The 19,276-nt window shown below is 41.8% G+C and overlaps 6 protein-coding genes across 6 annotated transcripts; 3 read left to right on the forward strand and 3 right to left on the reverse strand. All coding sequences in view use genetic code 12, as the record gives it.

The window, feature by feature from the left end:
• Positions 1-578: 578 nt before the first annotated feature.
• On the reverse strand, positions 579-5,745 carry FET3.1 (Multicopper oxidase; the record flags this gene model as incomplete). The annotated part of the gene is made up of 2 exons (XM_001385009.1): positions 579-628; positions 3,684-5,745. The coding sequence occupies 2 exons, from the start codon at positions 5,512-5,514 to the stop codon at positions 579-581; spliced, it is 1,881 nt and encodes a 626-aa protein (XP_001385046.1).
• A 2,876-nt stretch (positions 5,746-8,621) lies between these two features.
• On the forward strand, positions 8,622-9,959 carry PICST_46178 (predicted protein; the record flags this gene model as incomplete). Its single annotated transcript, XM_001384642.1, has 1 exon — positions 8,622-9,959. One exon carries the CDS (start codon positions 8,622-8,624, stop codon positions 9,957-9,959), a length of 1,338 nt encoding a protein of 445 aa, XP_001384679.2.
• Positions 9,960-10,150: 191 nt separating this feature from the next.
• PICST_46734 (predicted protein) lies at positions 10,151-11,467 on the reverse strand (the record flags this gene model as incomplete). The annotated part of the gene is made up of 1 exon (XM_001385010.1): positions 10,151-11,467. One exon carries the CDS (start codon positions 11,465-11,467, stop codon positions 10,151-10,153), a length of 1,317 nt encoding a protein of 438 aa, XP_001385047.2.
• Positions 11,468-14,988: 3,521 nt separating this feature from the next.
• Positions 14,989-15,261, reverse strand: PICST_47366 (predicted protein; the record flags this gene model as incomplete). The annotated part of the gene is made up of 1 exon (XM_001385011.1): positions 14,989-15,261. One exon carries the CDS (start codon positions 15,259-15,261, stop codon positions 14,989-14,991), a length of 273 nt encoding a protein of 90 aa, XP_001385048.2.
• Positions 15,262-15,893: 632 nt separating this feature from the next.
• On the forward strand, positions 15,894-17,726 carry PICST_61121 (endonuclease; the record flags this gene model as incomplete). Its single annotated transcript, XM_001384643.1, has 2 exons — positions 15,894-16,640; positions 16,677-17,726. The coding sequence occupies 2 exons, from the start codon at positions 15,894-15,896 to the stop codon at positions 17,724-17,726; spliced, it is 1,797 nt and encodes a 598-aa protein (XP_001384680.2).
• A 308-nt stretch (positions 17,727-18,034) lies between these two features.
• PET123 (mitochondrial ribosomal protein of small subunit) lies at positions 18,035-19,017 on the forward strand (the record flags this gene model as incomplete). Its single annotated transcript, XM_001384644.1, has 1 exon — positions 18,035-19,017. The coding sequence occupies one exon, from the start codon at positions 18,035-18,037 to the stop codon at positions 18,950-18,952; it is 918 nt and encodes a 305-aa protein (XP_001384681.2). The 3' UTR covers positions 18,953-19,017.
• Between the last annotated feature and the right edge of the window lie 259 nt (positions 19,018-19,276).

The following is a 19,276-nucleotide window of genomic DNA, read 5'->3' on the forward strand; positions in this document are numbered from 1 at the left end:
TTGAGCCTGGGATCTAAACACGTATAGATAATTTAGACCTGAAAATCCTCAGTTCTTCCTTTTGAATTCAACAGCGAAATACATACAATGGTAAGTAGGGATAAAAAGAGAGGGAGATATATAATAGTCAGATAAGACAGAGCCAATGTGAGTTGGAATGGAAGTTTCCGGACATAAAATAACCAGATTAACATATGTAATTCATCCTTTCTCCATACTTAATCTCTGGAATATTCCTTTAATCAAAACACGAGCAACTTACCTAAACTATAACGAGAAGAATATAGAATTCTTAATGGAATTTCTTTAAAATACTATCAAAAAAGAATTATATCAACGTTTAGAGAAATTTCCGCTATTCCTGATATCTGCTATTTGATTTCAAATCACTGATTATTTCAATGTAATTACTAACCATTCAGAGCTTTGATAAATTGATTGGTCTTGGAATGCTTGCCGTAGCGACCGCCGTGTTCACCTATTACACAACCTGGGTGTTTGTGTTGCCCTTTGTTGACGAATCCAACATCCTCAACTCGTTCTTTTTGCCCAGAGACTACGCCATCAAATTGCCTTTGTTATTGTTGTTGGTTGCTGGCTTGGGTGTAGCCACCTTCATTGGCAACGTCTTGGTCAAAAAGGCACAGAAGGAGAAGTTGAAGAAGAGTAAGAAAACCGAATAGTCTTTTTAGTTGTTATAAAGTCTTGTATAGTAAAACAGTATTATTAACTATTTTGTCATCTAGGACGGTCCAGCGATCCTGTTGTTTCTTCGAACGAAGAGGCACAGACATTGTTGCAGCTGTAGGTTGTATATCTATGAATTGATGTTACGAATTACTAATGTGTAGAAATGAACATTTGAAACTTTTCTATAGAATGCTTGATATTTATACAATACTTTAGTTTGTAAGATGTTTTCTGTCCTGAAGCCTCTCTTTATTGACCAGTTTTCTATGATCGGACAATGAAATTTCCTGTCTGGGTGATGTACTTCACGCCCTTGTATGGTTTAACTGTTTCACCGAGTCCCTTTGCGCTGACAATTTTCAAGCTGTCTACCTTGATACCGCTGGCTATTGCTCCCTTATGAGAATAAGATAATTTCAAATGAAGAGGTTTAGTTGGTAAAATAGATTTTGAAACCTTATTCTTGTCATCACCATTGCCAGTAATACCTTCTATAAGATCATGTTGTTCGGAATCGTTAAACACATCTGAATTAGATCCAGAATCGTCCAAGGAAGTAGTCATAATTGTTCCGTGCAACATGGGCTGAATGTTAGATGAGATGGTACGCAAGTTCCATTCAGATATACCTTTACCTTTATAGGAGAAATCTCCGTGGGTTATTCTGCCTGGTTTAATGTTTGTTATTCTGTTGCTGTCTAAGCTCGTGGGGTCAGCGTCGACGTTATTATCATCTTCACTGTTATCTTCGCAAACAATTTCTATAGATAAGTTTTCGATTTTGGTCACTGACTTGAGATTCTTGATGTACAATCGGATCTCGAACTCGTTCTGGTTCACGCCGAGTCCAGTCTGGAAATCTACATCTATTAATCCCAACATGCTTAGTTGGTCCTTTCTGTTAGAAAATGAGCTTAGGTCTATCAGATAGTTCATCAAAGTTGATTTTCCATCTGGAGGAATAAATGACAAAGTTCCCGGATTATCCAACCATTTGTCGATCTTAATACATTGGTGGAAGCTAGGCAAATTAATCTTTGAGCCTGCTGTTGCCAAAACCAATTGTAAAAGGGGAATGCCTGTGAGATGAGAAATGAAGTCGACTCTTCCCTCGATGCTTCCAACGATAGGTACGAGTTGGGTAGCCGAGGTTTTCAACGATGAACTCGAGTAGAATGCCGAGTCGAAGTGGTTGGCTGGGGTACTTGAAAGAAGGGCGCTTTTAGAGCTGACGCCCTTGTTTGTTGGCTTCAAGATGACATTGATGGTTTCTACGATGTCTACATACATTTCGTTATTGGTGTATTTTACGTTAGATCTCCTCCAAGGTATGGCGCTAAGTGATTGGTCTTGTAGTGTTGCTGATGAGGGCTTTGCTCTCTGAGAGTTTGTCAAGGAATTGAGAGACTTGTTGGTGGCAGCTGAGATATCTGAACTGGTACTAAGAATTTTGGACAAGAAGCTCTTGAATGGTATGAGATCACGAAGCTTGTTGAAGTCGGTGACGTTTGGAATTCCGTTGTCGATCATCTCGTTGAGGAGAAGCGTGAGAGTATCGTTGTTGGCATCAATCTTGGTTAAGGCTAGCGGCGTGCCAAAGTAGTCTGACATCACCTCTATCAACCGTTGGATGAATATGAATGGAACCATAGGGTTGGGAGTAGTGGCTGTAGAACAGAGAATGTAAATGATGACGCTCGAAGTGTTTTCGTGAACAACAAAGAAGTCGTCATTGATTGGCATGAGAGAATCTGCCTTGGCATGGCTACTAGTGTTCGAGGTGTGGTCTGCATCGTGATGCGTAACAGTGGTGTTTTGATTTGTTCGTATGATATTCGTCAATGACTTGAAGGTCGGCGACGTGAGGGTGATGAGATACTCGTAGATCAAGGTGTTGTTCTTGTCTGCTATGTACACTGCCTCGAACATGGTTGAGAATTGATCTTTAATGGAGAAGAAGACTGAAGATTGTGGACAGAACAAACTCGGTGGAAATTTATGAAATAGTCTGAGCTTTCCGGGTGCGAATTTCCTAAACTTAATGTACAGTAGGCATTTACAGAATGTGCTTTCAGGGCAAAAGTACTTGAGCTATTAAAGACATCGTAAGTTTCTTATGAAAGGTGTACATAAGAGTTATAGTGTCTACAGAGAGATGTAAATCGAAAATTTCAACCCTTAACGTCATTCCAGGGAGTTTAGTCCGATTTTTTCTCACCTCAGTCGTCTTTATTATGGAAGTAGTATATACAGAATTTGGGTGCAAAAAGTACCAAATCTACGATATCCTTTTAATAAGTACGCATACACTTCGTAACTAGGGGTAGTAAATATAATAATATAAAAAAGGGGTTGGGTTGGGTTGGGAAGTTGGGAATGTATAGAGCTATACAATAGAGGTGCAGGGGTGGGTGAATTCTTTCTCTGAAGAATGGATAAGGGTCCAGGATACCCACTCTGTTTACGGAAGCCACAGAGAAAGAGGTTTCAACAACCTTGCTGCACTCATAGTGCACAGCCAGCCGAGCCATCATTGTCACTTAACAAATTAATAAAATAAGGTAGATATACCGGTAAAAGAAATAATGATCGAGATCGAAATATTAGACATTAGGAGCGGTGCCGGTAGCACCGACATTTCTAAGCATAGAATTGGGTTTGGGGATGGTAAAGAGTCCTCCTCTTTCCACCAATATCCAGATGCTGTACACCAGAAATCTGACAAATGATTATCGTAAGGGTTAATTCAAGAGAACAAAGCGATTTTTCTCATATCAACGCTTTATCCTCACACACACACATATTCTTCATGACCCAGCAAAAAACACATAGTCAGACTTTGGAAACAGTACCAGAAATCAGAGAAAAAGAAGAGAGCCCTCTAACAGTTGATAAAACAGGCAAACTCCGAAGAGCAAATAAAAACAAACTAAGCAATCAGACACGACTTGCATGTCTGCTAGTTACTTACTTAGTATGTTCACCAGAAGAACTGGATTCTTCTTCTTGGTCATCGTCATCATCGATGTCGACGTCCAAGCCTCTAGCGACTCTTTCTTCGACGTCCTTGATGTCAGCCATACCGTAAACGGCAATAGCGGCCAAACCTAAGAAAGCAGCGATAACAGAGAAGACCAATGCTACAATACCTCTGGCAGTGAATCCACTTGGCAATGGTTTGTGCTGGACGTTTTCACCACTCAAGTCGAGCATGTCCACAGAGTTACCAGCAGCATTGGCATCAAGAGGGATTCCATGGGCAGAACAGGCATCTTTGAAGTCATCAGTCAAAGCTTGTCTACTGTCAGAAACAATACCTTGAGGGTCTTCAATCAAAGTTAAAGCCAAACCTTGATCCAAATGCCACTCAATATGACAATGGAAGTACCAAACACCAGGGTTGTCTGCCTTGAATCTCATCACAATGTACGATTGAGGTCTAACATAGACAACATCACGAGACATTGGGTGCTCTGGCCATTCAGCGTGATCAGAGATGTTGAAAGCAACAGGTGATTCGGTGTCTGGAATTTCTTCGTGTCTCTCAATCAATTGGAAAACATGACCGTGCAAATGGAAGGGATGTTTACCAGTGTCCTGGTTATTCAAAACAATGTCGACAATGTCATCCTTCTGCAACACAAAAGCATTGGTGTTGGTACCGTATACGATTGGGTTAGTGTTGTCGTCACCAGCAGCGAACACAGTGGCCAAAGTAGGAGTCTTAGGAGCAGTGTAAGTGATGTTGTTGAAGAAAGCGTAGTTGACACCGTTACCCAAGTTGTCCATAACCACATCGACAGTAACGGTGTAGTCTGGGTCGTCCAACAAGGTAGCGTTGTTCAATGGTCTCAAATAGAAGTCATCAAAGTAGTCATCGATAGAGTCGAGGAAGTACTCAGAAGGAGCTTCTTCTTCGAAAGCCGTCTGGTTGTAGACGATGTAGTTGGTAGAATTCAAAATCAAATCGGATGGAATTACATCCAACATGTCGTCATCAATCTTGTTCATGAAAGCGTAGTTTCTTGATGTGTCGTTCTTTGTAGTGATCAACACAGTGTAACGTTGGGCAACAGTGATATATAACAAGTCAGTGGTGTTCTTCTCGACATAGATACCATCTACTTCTACGATGGTGAATTCATGGTCTTCCATGTAGAGGTACTGCGATACAAAACCACCCATGTTAATAATTCTCACCAAGTAGGTCTTGTTGGGCTCTACTTGCCATGTGACGTTTCTGGATTCGTTGAACAACGTGTTCTGAGGAATAGGTTCAGCACCAGTAGGGTTGAATCTCGATAAGAAACTTGGAACCAAGACAGTAGCAGTGTCGTGGTAGTGCTCACTAAGAGTTAAGACGACTTCTTCGTCGTAGTCATCCTTGTAGGGGAAGTCATCATCCTCGATGATGAACACACCTCTCATACCGTCACCGTACTGACCTTGGGTATGCGAATGGTACCAGAAAGTACCTACCTGAGTCACTGTGAAGTTATACAAGTAGGTTTGGCCAGCAGGGATTGGACATTGAGTAACGTATTCAGGTCCATCCATCTGGTTGGAACCTTCTTGGAATAAGCCGTGGAAGTGCAAAGTGGTGTTCTCGGTTTCGAAGCCGTTGATCAAGTACAATTGGATTCTGTCGCCCTTCTTGACTCTCAAAGTAGGCAAGGGCCACGAGTTGTTGAACCCAATCATCTTTCTTTCAAAGGTACCATCGGGGTTGGCATCGACCCAGCCGGTCTCGAACCACCAGGTATGGGTTTCGGCACATACGAGCGATGTGATGAAGGAAAAGAGCAAAAACGAAGTCAACTTCATGATTGCAAATGGTTCACTAGCTTAAATGTACTAATCTGTCAAGCTGCAACTAGGTATGGCAAAAATGGCTAAAATAGGCTTCACTCGCACACAGTGGACCGGTTCAGATTTGAAAAATACGTCAAGGGAGGTATTTTTCTTTGTGTGAGAGATGAAGTGATTGTCTAGATCTACGAACGATAAGGTACGGACTAGGAACTAGATTCGAACAAAACAAAAATTAATCTGGATTGAATCAATTAGGAATAAAAATCAACTCACCATAATTTTCCACACCTAGTTCAAAGCGGTCGGGATGAGAGCAAATATATACTGACATTTTGGACCAGGATGGAACCTGGAAAATTTCCATGTCTGAGCGTTTGCCCAGACATTTTCCACATGCATGCAGCCTATGCAAGAAGAAAATGTAAATTGCGACAGAAAATTACGAAACAGTACGAAAAAAAGATGGTTCTGGCTTAACCACTGAGACTTAGTTTTGATTCCAAGACCGCTAAAAAATGTCAGGAATGTTCTTTGTGTCCGAAAAGGCTTAGCAGCACCAGAATACAGACTCGAGCTTCCCAGTTCTGCTCTTTGCCCAGCATTGAAATAAGGGGCCCTAGATGACAGCACCTGAAGCTAGTTCCTAGCAGTCTAACTAATCCATAAGAACTTCTTAACAGATGTCATAGCATTTCCATCTGATTAATTTTGTCCTGCACGCAGAGAAAATGTCTGCTTCACCCAATGAATAACATGCATTTTGATCAATCAGATAACACTACTCTCATTATTTTGGGCGAATATTTTCCATTTCTTGTTAATTTCCGAATCTCGCTCGGTCTTTTTTCTACGCAAATTATGTGCCATTCCTGGAGAATTTGCACCTTCCACTCTTATTGGCTGATATCGGGGAGACGGTCCCTGTGAAACTGTGCAACTATTGACGAAATGCTCTACACGAGCGGCTGACCAGCCACAAGGACCAGAAATACAGACAGCCGGGCACGACAACTGACACCACTAGACGACTACAAGGACACAGAATTTTTTTTTCGTGGGCAATGCTCCCTGGAGCAGCCTGCGGCATCGTGGAGTTTCTCGCTATTACAAATTTTTTGTAACGTCTAGCCAGAGCGGAGCCTCTATCGTCATTGTCATGTTACGTATTGTTCTATGTACCTGTCCGTCTAGTGGACTTTGTTCTGCTGTTCTCGACGTCTCCTACGTAATTTCTCGCCGAAGACGGTGGTCCAGTCGCTGGAGATTCGGTGAGGTCATAAGTGAGCATTCGTTATCAAATAAAAATTTTCTTTTACTGACTACGTAATTAAACATTTCAGATCTCCTGACTATTTGATTGGCACATTGCAGATTTGCATCTGGTAGCCCTACGCCATTCAGAGCGATTGTGGATTGAGTTTCTGGCAGACTTCCTTCTCCTGGCTCGACGAAAAAGTTCTGTGCCATTCAAGGCAAGCCGTGCCCGTTGAACAACGGAATTTGTGCATCCACAGGCTTTATAATTTGCACATCTGGTTTGTATCCAGTTTGAGGGATATTGTTCTGAGGGAGCCATTGTGATTGGTGTTAACTGATGAATCTGATTAGCAGCCGAACTCAAAGCCTTCAGACATTTTTGGCCTAAACGGGCCATGACCGCATCCCACCCTCCTGGGTCCTCATTGGCTGCCTGCACCGTGTGCGTCCACGTCGCGAAAAATAGTCCCGAGATGGAGCAGATATTTTTTATTTCGACACTCAAATTTTTATCGATTCCATCAGTGTCTGGGGTTGGGCAGAAGATAGAGGCAGAGTTTCACCGGCTTCACAACCAGGAAATCAGCCAACTTCAGCTCCACCAAAGCCCCTACACACTTTGATTGGCTTATTATTCCGATTATTTCTGCCATTGTCCCGATTGTGATTAGACTTCTCGGATCTCGCTATTCGTATTAGTCCATGAGTTAATTTTGAATTTCTCGTAAGGCTATTTCCATAATGACGTCTGACGACATTTTTGTCATTAGCAACGTCAAATGTAAGGCTGAAATACGCGACATTTCAATCTCCAGCCGACGACAATGGCCACATCGGACAGCAGAATTCGGACACCCAGAATCCTCGAGGAGGAGTGGCTCCAACCTCCTCGAGCAGACTCGAGTTGAAGCCCAGTTCTGAAGTCCAGCTTGTGCGAAGAGATTTATTTCGTCCCTACTGGCCAATGGTGCTACCCGGCACCGTTGTTCCGGTTCTTTCCTCGGCAATCTCAGCAGCAAATCTCAGCGATCTGGATCTCCAGCAAAGGAGCCAAACCACCGTCCGTTCACACAGCCATGTCCGATCTTCTGCATCACATGATATATTGCACATTCACGGATACTTGTGCCATACCGTCCATTTGCACATATCTCGGGCACCAGACTTGAGGCACGTGATCTCACCCACGTTACCCTTCTTCTCCATTATTCGGGAATACCAACATCGTGCATCCTGCAGACAGATTCATCACCTGTTAAGAAAATTTCAGCTACGTTTTGCAATTCACGTATACCACTTTTGTTTTCTACCAGGAATCCGTCTAGCCTCGGTGCTAACGTGTCACAACGTGTTTCTAAGTCCGTAAAGAGAGGGAATTGTTAGAAGCCGCTGGAAGTGTCTGTCGGGTCGAAACCGTGTCTGTCTGGCTTACGCTATCTCAAACGTCTGAATTGTTTTGCAACTCCAGACTCACAACCAGATTTTAACGAATTTTGCAACTTTATTCACAGAAAATTTGCAACCGCAGCGAATAAGAAATTTGCAGCCGTATTCACATACAAGTTCTCTCGGGAAAACCGTTACTTTCTTTAAAATTTTAAAAGTTTGCATTCTACTATTTCTTGTACGGTAGACTTGTATATTGGTTAGCTGATTTTCTCAGTTTACTTCTTTTTCTGATTTGATCTGATATAACTGACTTAGCAGGTTTCGCTCGAGAGCTGAGATTGCTGAGATCACTCATTTTACTAATACTTGCTAGTGTTATATTACTATTCACTCAAAACGTCATTTGATATTTTCTTTACTGACTAATATTTTCAATGACTTCCAGGGTAGCTACACGCTACCTTTCCAGTTCGATGTCAACGTGCAACTCGACACCTAGCTTCAATTTCGATTTGAACAACTTGTTAAACCAGGTGAACTCGAACGTTTCTGCTTTGGTCCGTAGAAAACACGTCAATAGTGATGGGCTAACTGCCAACCAAACTACATCTGGTCCAGTTTCTTCTGCGAAAACGAAACCGAAATCAGTTGCTCACCAGTATAAGAGATCGACCCATCCAACCTCCGTTCCACTAAATAGGTTGTTCAAAAACCAGTTCCCACTCTCAATCAGAGAGTCGTTTGATGACTATTCGTATAGAAGAGATCCTCTCAAGTTCCAGCACACTTTGCTCCTGGCTTTGCCCTTCTTTCCAGAACCAGATGTAACGGGAAGGTCTTCACAAGTGATCCAGACTGTGATCGATGAAGAAGGAAATTATATAAACGAGTTCGTCATCTATCCGCCAGGTAAATCTGAAGCTGATACCAAGACATTGAACCATCTCATAATGGTCCACGGCTACGGTGGAGGTCTCGGATTTTTCCTCAAGAACTTTGACAAGATTTCCACTGTAGATAACTGGTGTGTTCATGCCATCGATCTCCTTGGCTACGGGTGTTCTTCGCGTCCGCCGTTCAAGCTTGAGAAAGAAGATATCCATAGTGTAGACAACTGGTTCCACGACTCGTACGAAGCCTGGTTGAGAAAGAGAAACCTCTATGACTTACCCCCTCTGCAAGTCCTTGTAATGGCCCATTCTATGGGTGCGTACTTGATGGGTACATATGGCATCAAGAGAAATCCCGATTTCTGCCATAAGCTCCTTATGGTATCACCAGGTGCCATCATCAAGCATCGTAAGCCAGTTCCCGTTCCCTTGTACTTTGCCAAATTGTGGGAGCAGAACATTTCTCCATTTGTATTGGTGAGAAAGACTGGACCGCTAGGTTCTAAAATCGTTAGTGGCTGGTCTTCCAGACGTTTTGCCAAATTGACAAGACAAGAAGCCACCTGGCTCCACAAGTATGCCTATGGTATCTTCCTGAGCCCCGGCTCGGGTGAATATATGTTGAACTACTTGCTTGCACCAGGGGCAGACGCCAGATTTCCATTGATAGAGAGAGGCATACACAAGCTTCGGTGCAAATTGGGATGGTGGTATGGCAAAGAAGATTGGATGGATGTCAAGGGGGGACAGCTCTGTTCCAATATCATCAACAACTACTACCATGATCCTCACCGCAGTGAGATTATAGAAGTCGACGATAGCGGACACCATATCTATCTTGATAACATCGACAAATTTAACGAATTACTAACCAACGAAATGAAGCAAATGAACGAGGAACTTAAAAGCGAAAGCACATGAGCACCAGGGGTGCACCAATAGAATACTTTTAGTTAGACTAATAAATGTTGATATTGATAAAGTAAAAGAATACTGTGATATTGATAGTCATGAGCTAATAGCAACACCTAGGTGGTGCTGTCTCTATACCCGTACAGTTGATACTAGACATGAATCGTAGCATGTATTTGCATTTGACATTACTTACATTATTACATTAGACTGGAGTTGACATCGTCGGGTTCTACTTCAGGACCAGTAAACTCCACAGTTAACCTTAATGAGATAGGAAGGTTGGGATCTGTGATCACTACTTCGTCTCCAGCTCTTACCAAGGTGTTGAACTTTTTGGCCAAGTTTGGTCTTGTGGCTTGTTCCAAATTAGGAGGGTTGCGCAAGTAGAGAGATTTCTCAGCTGTTGTTAATGAAGGCAGCAGCATTTGGATCTCTTGTTTGCCAGAGATTTCTTCGATGAATCTATCTAGTGTCCACCAGTTTTTCGCTATAACTTTCTTGGACATGTTGCCACACACGGGACAGTTAGGCCTGCGGCTATGGGCATATGTGTATGTGAATATGGATTCGTCTCCAGCATACATCATATAGTTGTTTAGGATGGGATTGGTGTTGGTGACGATTTTGAAGGCTTCGTTGCAACACGATGCAGCTATGATAGCGTTAGTAGAGGCTATTGCAGGTATTATATTCTTAACAACCCCTAAGGTCAATTGTTTGGTAACGCCTTGGATGTTGAATAGCTTAGCTCTAGCCAAAGCTGTCTCATACATCCATTGAACCAGTTCTGGGTCGTCAGCATCGAACTTGCGACCAGGAAAGTGTTTTGGCCACTCGATTACTGAAGCAAATTCTATACAATGTTCAGGCAATCTAGGCGTATTCGCAATGGTACAAACGGGATACGTCGTTTTCGGCGATAGCAAATCGAGAGTACATTCGTAGCAAGATGTCAATGTCGGGAGAATCACACGGGACTGCCCACGAAATCCCTCGGTTCCACCGTCAACCATGGGTATCAAGTTGTTCAACTCGGAATCTACAAGGCTGACTACAGTGGCATTTATCCATCTTCGGGCTTCTATACTATCCAATCCACAGACAATAACTCCAAACTGGCGATAGTATTCCAAAGGTTTATCCTGGATCTTTCCAAAGTATGGCGTGATCTTCAACTCTTCGTCACCGATTCGTTCTTGTATAAACCGTGCAGCCACCTCGGCCTTTGAGTGACCCACGTCTTTGGGACGAAAGAGAAACTGTCTGTTCAAGTTGGACACGTCGATTGTGTCCATGTCTATCACATGGATCTTTTTGAAGCCAGTAAGGGCCAAATTCTTGAGGATTTCGCAGCCCAAACCTCCGGCACCTATAACCAATACAGTGGTCGTTCTGAGAGCCTCGGCAGCCTCATCAGCATTGTATTCATCTGGAACCTCGTTATAAGGACCGATATTTCGCAATATCAGCTCAATCGAAGAAATGTCCCTGGCACTATGAGTAGCTACCGACATGGCACGGGGTTTGATTTTAGACTAAAACAGCAATCTGTATGTGACAACTGAGAGTCGTTTCAACAAAGAAAACAAAGAAGACAAAGAAAAATAAAGGAATTATATTTTAGTTAGGAAGTGAAATATTCTGATTCCTTTTGAACCTGGATTATACCATGGAACCTGTCCAAATCGAGAAATGATAAATAAATGGCGCCTGCAGATAGCAAACACTTACCAACTACATTATTGTCTAATTGGGCATAACGCCATTTTGCAGCTACGAAACGGTGGGGAAAGAATGACATTCTAGACTTGGAAAGTTTCAAGAGTTCTTTTCGTATATGGAACCATCAGACAATCATTTTTTTCCATCTTTATATGACGTCTACTACTCAAAATGGACATTATGGAGAACTACCATAGTGCCCTTTGTATAGAGAAGAATACCTTGCTTGACCTTGCACAATACCCAATGCAATTAATGACTACATATCACAGTACGGTATATCTAGCATACATTCATGTTATCTACATCCTGTTATGGTCTAAGCCTGATTCGGCCGTCTATAAGCAGAAGTCACAAAATAGAACGCACATCAAAATGTAGGCATGCGCCTCATGAACCATTAGGCAGAGCTTCCTTGCTTGTCGGGTTTTCATCTGTTCCATCCTTTTGGTTCATATTGCTGGTTGAAGTAGTATTCGGTGAGGCAGCGTTGCCTGCATTGGAAGTGGTAGAGCCTGACGAAGGAGATTGGCTTCTCTGGCTGGAACTAGATACATTGTTAGTATGATTGTATACAAATTTGACAATACAAATAATACTATCAATAGATGCAATTGATGTCTCTCAAGAGATAATGATCAATAGCTCTCTATCAATAGTTTACTTGGAAGCAAAGTCTTGTACTTACTCTCGATGCAACCGCTTCGATAAGGGACGTTGTGGTGGCATGCCTATACGTTTTCCCAACCTATTAGCAGAGTTATCCGTGATGTTTGTCACTGGGTTCAACGGATTTACTCTTGTTGATGAAGGTCTATTAAGAGGGTTAGTTGAGTTTTGACTACCAGCTCGAGGGGCGAGACTCTCGGGCCTCCTCACTGGTGCTGACTTGGTTTGGTCTACCGTACGTCTCAAGTTTGGGGATGCGAAATTGGGATCAAACTGGGGTAACTTGGAAAGATCGCTGACTTTAGCCTGCACTAAATCGGCTCCTCTAGCACTGACGAACACACTGAGGGCATGAGCAGGAATCGGCTCTTCCGTAGCACTGGGAACCACAGGTGTAGCTGGTGCAGCATTAGCTATTGCCTCTGAAGTCATAGGTTCGTCATTAGTTCCGTCATCTACAATATTCAGCACGTTAGCATTCTTGTAATCGTCGTATCTTCTAGGCATGGAGTCTTCATCATTAAAATCGTCACTGAACAAAAACGAATCGTCTAGATCGTCTGGATCTCGAGATGGTGCGTTCATATTTGGTGCAGGTGTTGCAGCTGTAGTTTTATTACTAGCATCATTCGTATTTGTAGTTGAGTTATTCATAGGAGTACTTGTGAGCTGGTTGGAAGAAGTATTTCTCAGAATCTCATTCATACCATGATTCTGCTTAACTGAATTTATCTGGTTCCTATTAGCATCTGGAGTTTTGCTTACAGATGAAGGATTAGGATTGGAGCTAAAAGCACCAGGCTGTACGAATTGTGCAGGTGTAGTATCCAGAATATTGACAGTCTTTTGTATGAGTTTTCTTTTCTCTCGTGCAACAAGACCCGGATCTCTATGGAAATCAGAATCTTCATATTCTCCCTTGGGCAACTGGACATTTTTGATCTGCTTAATGATTGTACGGTCATACAAACAGTTTCCTAATACATTGCCAAAACAACGGAGACATCTTTTTATTCCGTCGGTAATGGCTTCCTTCTTACATTTTTCAAAAGCCATAGCCTTGCTTTTAGCATTTTCAATATATCCATAACCGTAATCTTCATGATAAGTTCCATCTTTAAGAGTGACTCTGATTTGAGCTGTAAATCCCATCGAAAAACGTCCAGGGCCCCCTGACTCCAAAAAGTCTACTCTTTCACCAACGATCTCCGAATTCCATCCGTTGAATCCAAAAATCTCATTGGCCAAGTTTAACGCTTTCCAACCCTCAATATATGACACTGTAGTTCCTCCGCCTCCTGGTCTAAAACTAACATATTCGGGGCCGAGAACCCGGTTCAAATTCAGTTGGATTCGCTTTTCTTCTTCCTCTGCGTATGGAACAGGCTGGAAAGGTCTAGTGGTTCCTTTCGATTGGGGTTCAGATCTGTTCGATGTTGCTGATCTGGAATTCGCTCCATACTGGTTACTGGGGACGCGACTTGGATCTGGAGGATTGTTCATTTTTGATAGGTTTCAGACTTCTGTGAATTTGCAATTTTTTATCAATATGAACGAAAATATAATGGAGAATGGCGAATCTGATCAGTATCTATCAACTTCGAATTCAAATATGTATTAAACGATGGAATGTATGCTTATCTACAAGAAGAACCAGAAGACTCATCCACAGTGGTGAAAAATTAAGGTAAATATTGATCTTACGTGTACGTTCATGTGCAGGATTTATAAATATATCTATACGCATCAATTTTAGTACGAAATATTGTATGGCAATTATATATTCTTCTCTTTGGACTCTGGATTTTGATTGAGTTTATAATTATTGAAGCTTTAATTTGGTGCAAGTATTGACACGCCATACCAGAACCTGCTCTCACAGTTTTGTCTTGTTATATCCTCTTTTCGACATTCTTTCACGCACTCACATAGAATGGTCTTCATATGACAATGAACTCTCCGAAAGGTAAATCGATATTGAAGAACGACGAGGAAGCGAGTCCTGTTGACTACGAGAGGTTTGAACGCGAGCTGCCTATGCGCGTGCGTCCATTTAATGACAGGAAACACGCAAAGTGTCGGCTTTTTATCACTTCTGATACCATGAAAGTCACTATTCGGCTTCCAGTGGAGGTTCTATTAGAGTTAAAACATGGTGTTTGCAAGCCTAAACCTCCGAGAGTTAAAGTTCAGCTTTCTGCGGAAAGAGAGAAACAAATTTCAGAGTATAAGACACTCTTGCTCAAGGAAGAAAGACAGAGAAGATATGAGCTGCGCTACGAACTGCTGGAAGCAGAAAGTCACAGCGAAAGCAGAGAAGACAATCCGTTTTTGGAGACTTCGGTTTCACCTTTGAAGTCAAAGAAAGTAAGTTTCCAAGTATAGAAAAAGGTGTTAATTGTTGTATTGTACATATATTCATCAATCGTGGAATGCTAAAGGTAATATACAGAGTCGGGGCCCGATTGTTGACACCAGACTGAAAACGAGTATTAGTGAAGTGAGATAACTAAAAGAATCGCACGACCAACAAGATCGAGAAGGTTAAATCATACTACTGAAGTAGACCTAACTTTATTTTCTTGTTTGAAAAGAAATCAACGTTCCATCTTTATTACTTCATCTGAAGAACTTCATTTTGGGACTAGACATCCAAACTGGAAATCAAAGTAATGTTGTCACCCTTCAATAGTATTCTGCCTAATTCCTCCTTGGACCCGTCCTTAGTGGAAATCTCTACGGCGTCGTCTATTACAATATTCATGAACTCATCAAACCCACGGATCTTGCCCTGTATTCTCAGCTGGGTTTGTTCGTAGAGCCAGATGGTAACTGGTGATTGTTGTTGCAAGTACTTGAAAATCAAGTTAATGGGAGGAAGCATCGACTTTTTGCCGGTAGCTTTGTGTGACGACATTGTGATATGAATGAATGTGATGCTAGAGAAGACAGATACTATCTTGATGAACTTGAATATTTCAGTCCATCATTGTCTAACTCAAATTTTGTATGGACTGTTTGGTCGTGCACGATGCAATATCAGTCACATGACTAGACCAAGTCTTGATATACCAGGAGTTGGTCATAGAAGTAGTATAGCGGCGGTGTTAGAAGATGAACTTATGAATAGGATAATGTTTGGGAAGACTACTCAGCTGGTAGATCTGGGACTGAAAATTCTGGACTCATGTAAAATGTATCAATAGCAGAAAGTTATCTGTGCAAATATATATCTATTGTAGGCTGGATTTCTTTCATTGTGTATCTTTCAGCAATTCACAATGGTAATGTTAGATAAGAAGAATTCTATGTGAACCACATAAATTATCTATATATGTTTAGTATAGCTAGGGGAGACGTCTTCGTCAAAATTGATTTCTTTATCTGGCCAATTTTTCGCAATCATTTTTCCATACATATTTTGATTTATGGAAAATTACTATACAGTTCCTTTATTTACCTTTCTTACATCTTTTTCTTTTATTCACGTTATAACTACTTCCAATACTCTTGCCTGGTTCTTCTATACATGATACACATCCGATCCATATGACGTTGCCAGAAGACTTGAAGTTGCTTTTTGTCCAGTGGCTCCAGGATCTCGCGGTGGAGGCAACTAACAAAGGCTCCAAGATGGCTCTTACCTACAATCGCGCTTTCATGAACGTGAAAAACCATCCCGAGCCAGTCAACGATCCAAAGACCTTGAAGCTGATACGATTTGTTGGCGACAAGACTGTAGTTCTCTTGACCACCAAGCTCAAAAAGTACTGCGAGCTGCTTGAAGTTGCCATGCCAAATGCATTTGCAGCTAATGAGTCCATCGTTGTTGCTAATAAAAGGAAATCTGATAGTTCAGGCTCAGAACCTGCTAAAAAACCACGCAAAAAAAGACCGTATGTTCCAAAGCATCGCTCAGGCGGTTTTGCTATCTTATTGGCATTGTATCTCAGGGATCGCGTTCGGAACGGCCTTGGTCGTGAAGATATAGTCAAAGCTGCTACTCCATATTCCGACAAGTCATTTTCTTCCAATCCTGCTGCCAACGACTTCTACTCAGCTTGGAGCTCTATCAAAGTGCTCATGAACAACGACTTAGTGAGCTGCTCAGGAAGATCACCTAAGTTGTACTTTTTGACCGACGAAGGTTTAGAGTTAGCACGGCAATTAAAAGACACAGAAGGCATGCATTCTTCGCCATTACGCCAGGAGCCAGATATATCATTTGACAACAAATTAAGAGTCACTCCGGATACCAGTAACATCCGCTTTCTGGACCCGTATAATTTGATTGATGTTGATGATATTGACGGATCGAATGCTGTAGAAAAGCTAGACATCACTATAGATACTGTCCCCGGCATTTCTTCGTGTCCATTGAAGACAGGCTCACGATCTCTGACAGATGTGTCAGCGAAGCTCAGTATTGAAGCTTTACCGCATGATTCTACAAATAGGATTTTTGATGGTACCAGGTATGACATTTGGACTCAAGATGAGGTCGAGGTGATTATCATCATTGACAGCAGAGAGGTGCGGTCACTGCTGGAGCGAGATTTCTTTGAAAAACGATTGAGCTCGTTTGGTGTAAAATGCGAAGTCAGAGCTCTTTCTGTTGGAGATATTGTGTGGATAGCCAAACACAAGAAAACAGGTAAAGAAGTAGTACTTAACCATATCTGTGAGCGGAAGAGAATTGACGACTTGGCCTTTTCCATACGAGATGGCCGTTTCCAGGAGCAGAAGAACCGGTTAAAAAAGACTGGAATGAAAAACTACTACTATTTAATCGAAGAAGCTGGCATGGGTGTAATGGACCGTGTTGCGGAGATGGCCGAATCCATACAAACTGCAATCTCTATGACGATAACAGTTTCCGACTTCTACTTAAGAAGATTCAAAGAGATTAATGAAACGGTTTCCTTTCTCGCGTCGCTTACACAGGTAATTCAAAATAACCTTCTACGTGACAACACTAAGTTGGTTGTAATACGTGCTCAATCGCTAAAGAACCAAACTGAGTATACTGAACTTGTCATCAAGTTTCGAGACAAGTTTGAAACCCGAAACACCTCCTACGAGTGCGTCCACTATTATCCTGTTTTCCAGGAGCTTATGGGAAAATCGGTGACAACCGTGCGAGAAATGTTTATCGTCATGCTTATGAGTATTCGAGGTGTTTCCTTGGAACGAGCCATAGTGATCCAAAGAAGGTTCCCTACACCAAAGCTGTTGATAGAATTTTATACTTCAGAACATGGTTCAGATACTGAAGAGGAAAAGAAAAGGTTACTTGAGTACGAATTTAGGAATGAAATTGGTAACAAAAAAATCGGCAAGGTTTGCCTGGAAAGAGTATATGATGCTTGGGGAAAGCAATAAACAGCTACTAATACATGAAAATATACCCCATTGTCTACAATATGAGTATTTTCTAAAGAGTTTTTCTAAAGGAATAACGGAATATCATCTCAAAAATGGTTATTTTTCATAGATATCTACTTACAAAGCTCACAATAGAGTACCATATAGTTGTAGGCTAAATCGATGTGAAGATAACTCGTTCGCGCTACCAACTAAAATTTTGTATTTCAGCACGTGACCACTATTTTTTCGGCCAAATTTTTCACTTTAACTATACAAGAATACTAGAATCATATTTCTTTATCTCCAGAAAACCGGTACAAGATATGGGTAAGGGAGTTCTTAAGTACGGCGGCAAGTCAGGTATCTTGCCTAAGGTCCGTCCTGTGTTCAAACGCAATCCCATTCGTGCCAAAACTGCCTACGAAATCGAGAAGGAAGCTCACTTAGAACATGGTTTTGCTGAAGGTGTACCATTGCCCAAGAAGACAGGTTTTGAGTTCCACCGTATCCAGCCAGAAAAGAAGGTAATAAGTGTTGAGGAGAGAATTAAGCTCAACATCGAAAGCAAGGCTCCTCAAAATGTAGACGAGCTGAAGTTGACTCAGGATCAGATATGGAAATTGAAAAGAGATGAAATTCGCCGTGACTATTTGAAACAGGCTTATTTGACAGAAGCTTCCAGATTAAAGAAGATTGACGAAATTGTTGCTCAGCAAGAAGAAAAGAAAAAGCACCAAACCGAGCTTGACGATTACGAAGAATCTGATGCCGTCAAGTTGACTTTGCCTACTGTAGATTCTTACTTGAAGGGACCTATAATGAGAAACAGAACTAAGGAAGAACAGCAGCTTGTAGAACAGCAGAGGTTGTTGAACAGAAGAGTGAGAGAATTGGAAGTTGAAGAAAAGAGAGCGGACGATCTCTTGGACTTGTACCATGCTGCTGCCAACTTCATCACTACCGAAGAAGAGTTGGAGGCTGCTATCACGGAAGCATTCGAGGTCAACTTCTCCAAATTTGACTCCAGCCAGAATATAATAGAACAGAGACTTGCCAGTGCGGGTCCAGGTTATGCCACTGTCGATTATAACGAGAGGCTTATTACCGATCATGTATTGGGAGAAGTCAACGGCAAGCCTGGCTTGGCCACTGTCAAGGATACATTAAGTGGAGAAAAGGAGAGATTGAGTCGGGATGCACAAGTAGCCATTAACCAGGAGAGAACTGATGCTTCCAGCTAGACATATATAGCATGTCATTTCCACTGTACATAGAATCGGAGACGATAATTTACATTACATATTTGAAACGATAGGTGTAGAATTTACCAGACAAGACTTTTCGAGCATTTGAACCCTCTGTCTGGATCATCTACTCTGTATAGTTATAACTTTATCACATGTGCTCGAACACCTGACTCCACTACTTCGGTAGAAGTAGTACTGAATTGTTGAGTATCCATGGAAATCTATCTGTTTCACACATATATATTAACTTCTCCTTCACACTTGGAGTAAGAGTAGAAAACTTGCCATACAGAACTCAACTTGGACTGTACATATCCT

The sequence above is a fragment of the Scheffersomyces stipitis genome, chromosome 5 (genome assembly GCF_000209165.1).
Source record: "Scheffersomyces stipitis CBS 6054 chromosome 5, complete sequence".
Lineage (NCBI taxonomy): Eukaryota > Fungi > Ascomycota > Pichiomycetes > Serinales > Debaryomycetaceae > Scheffersomyces > Scheffersomyces stipitis.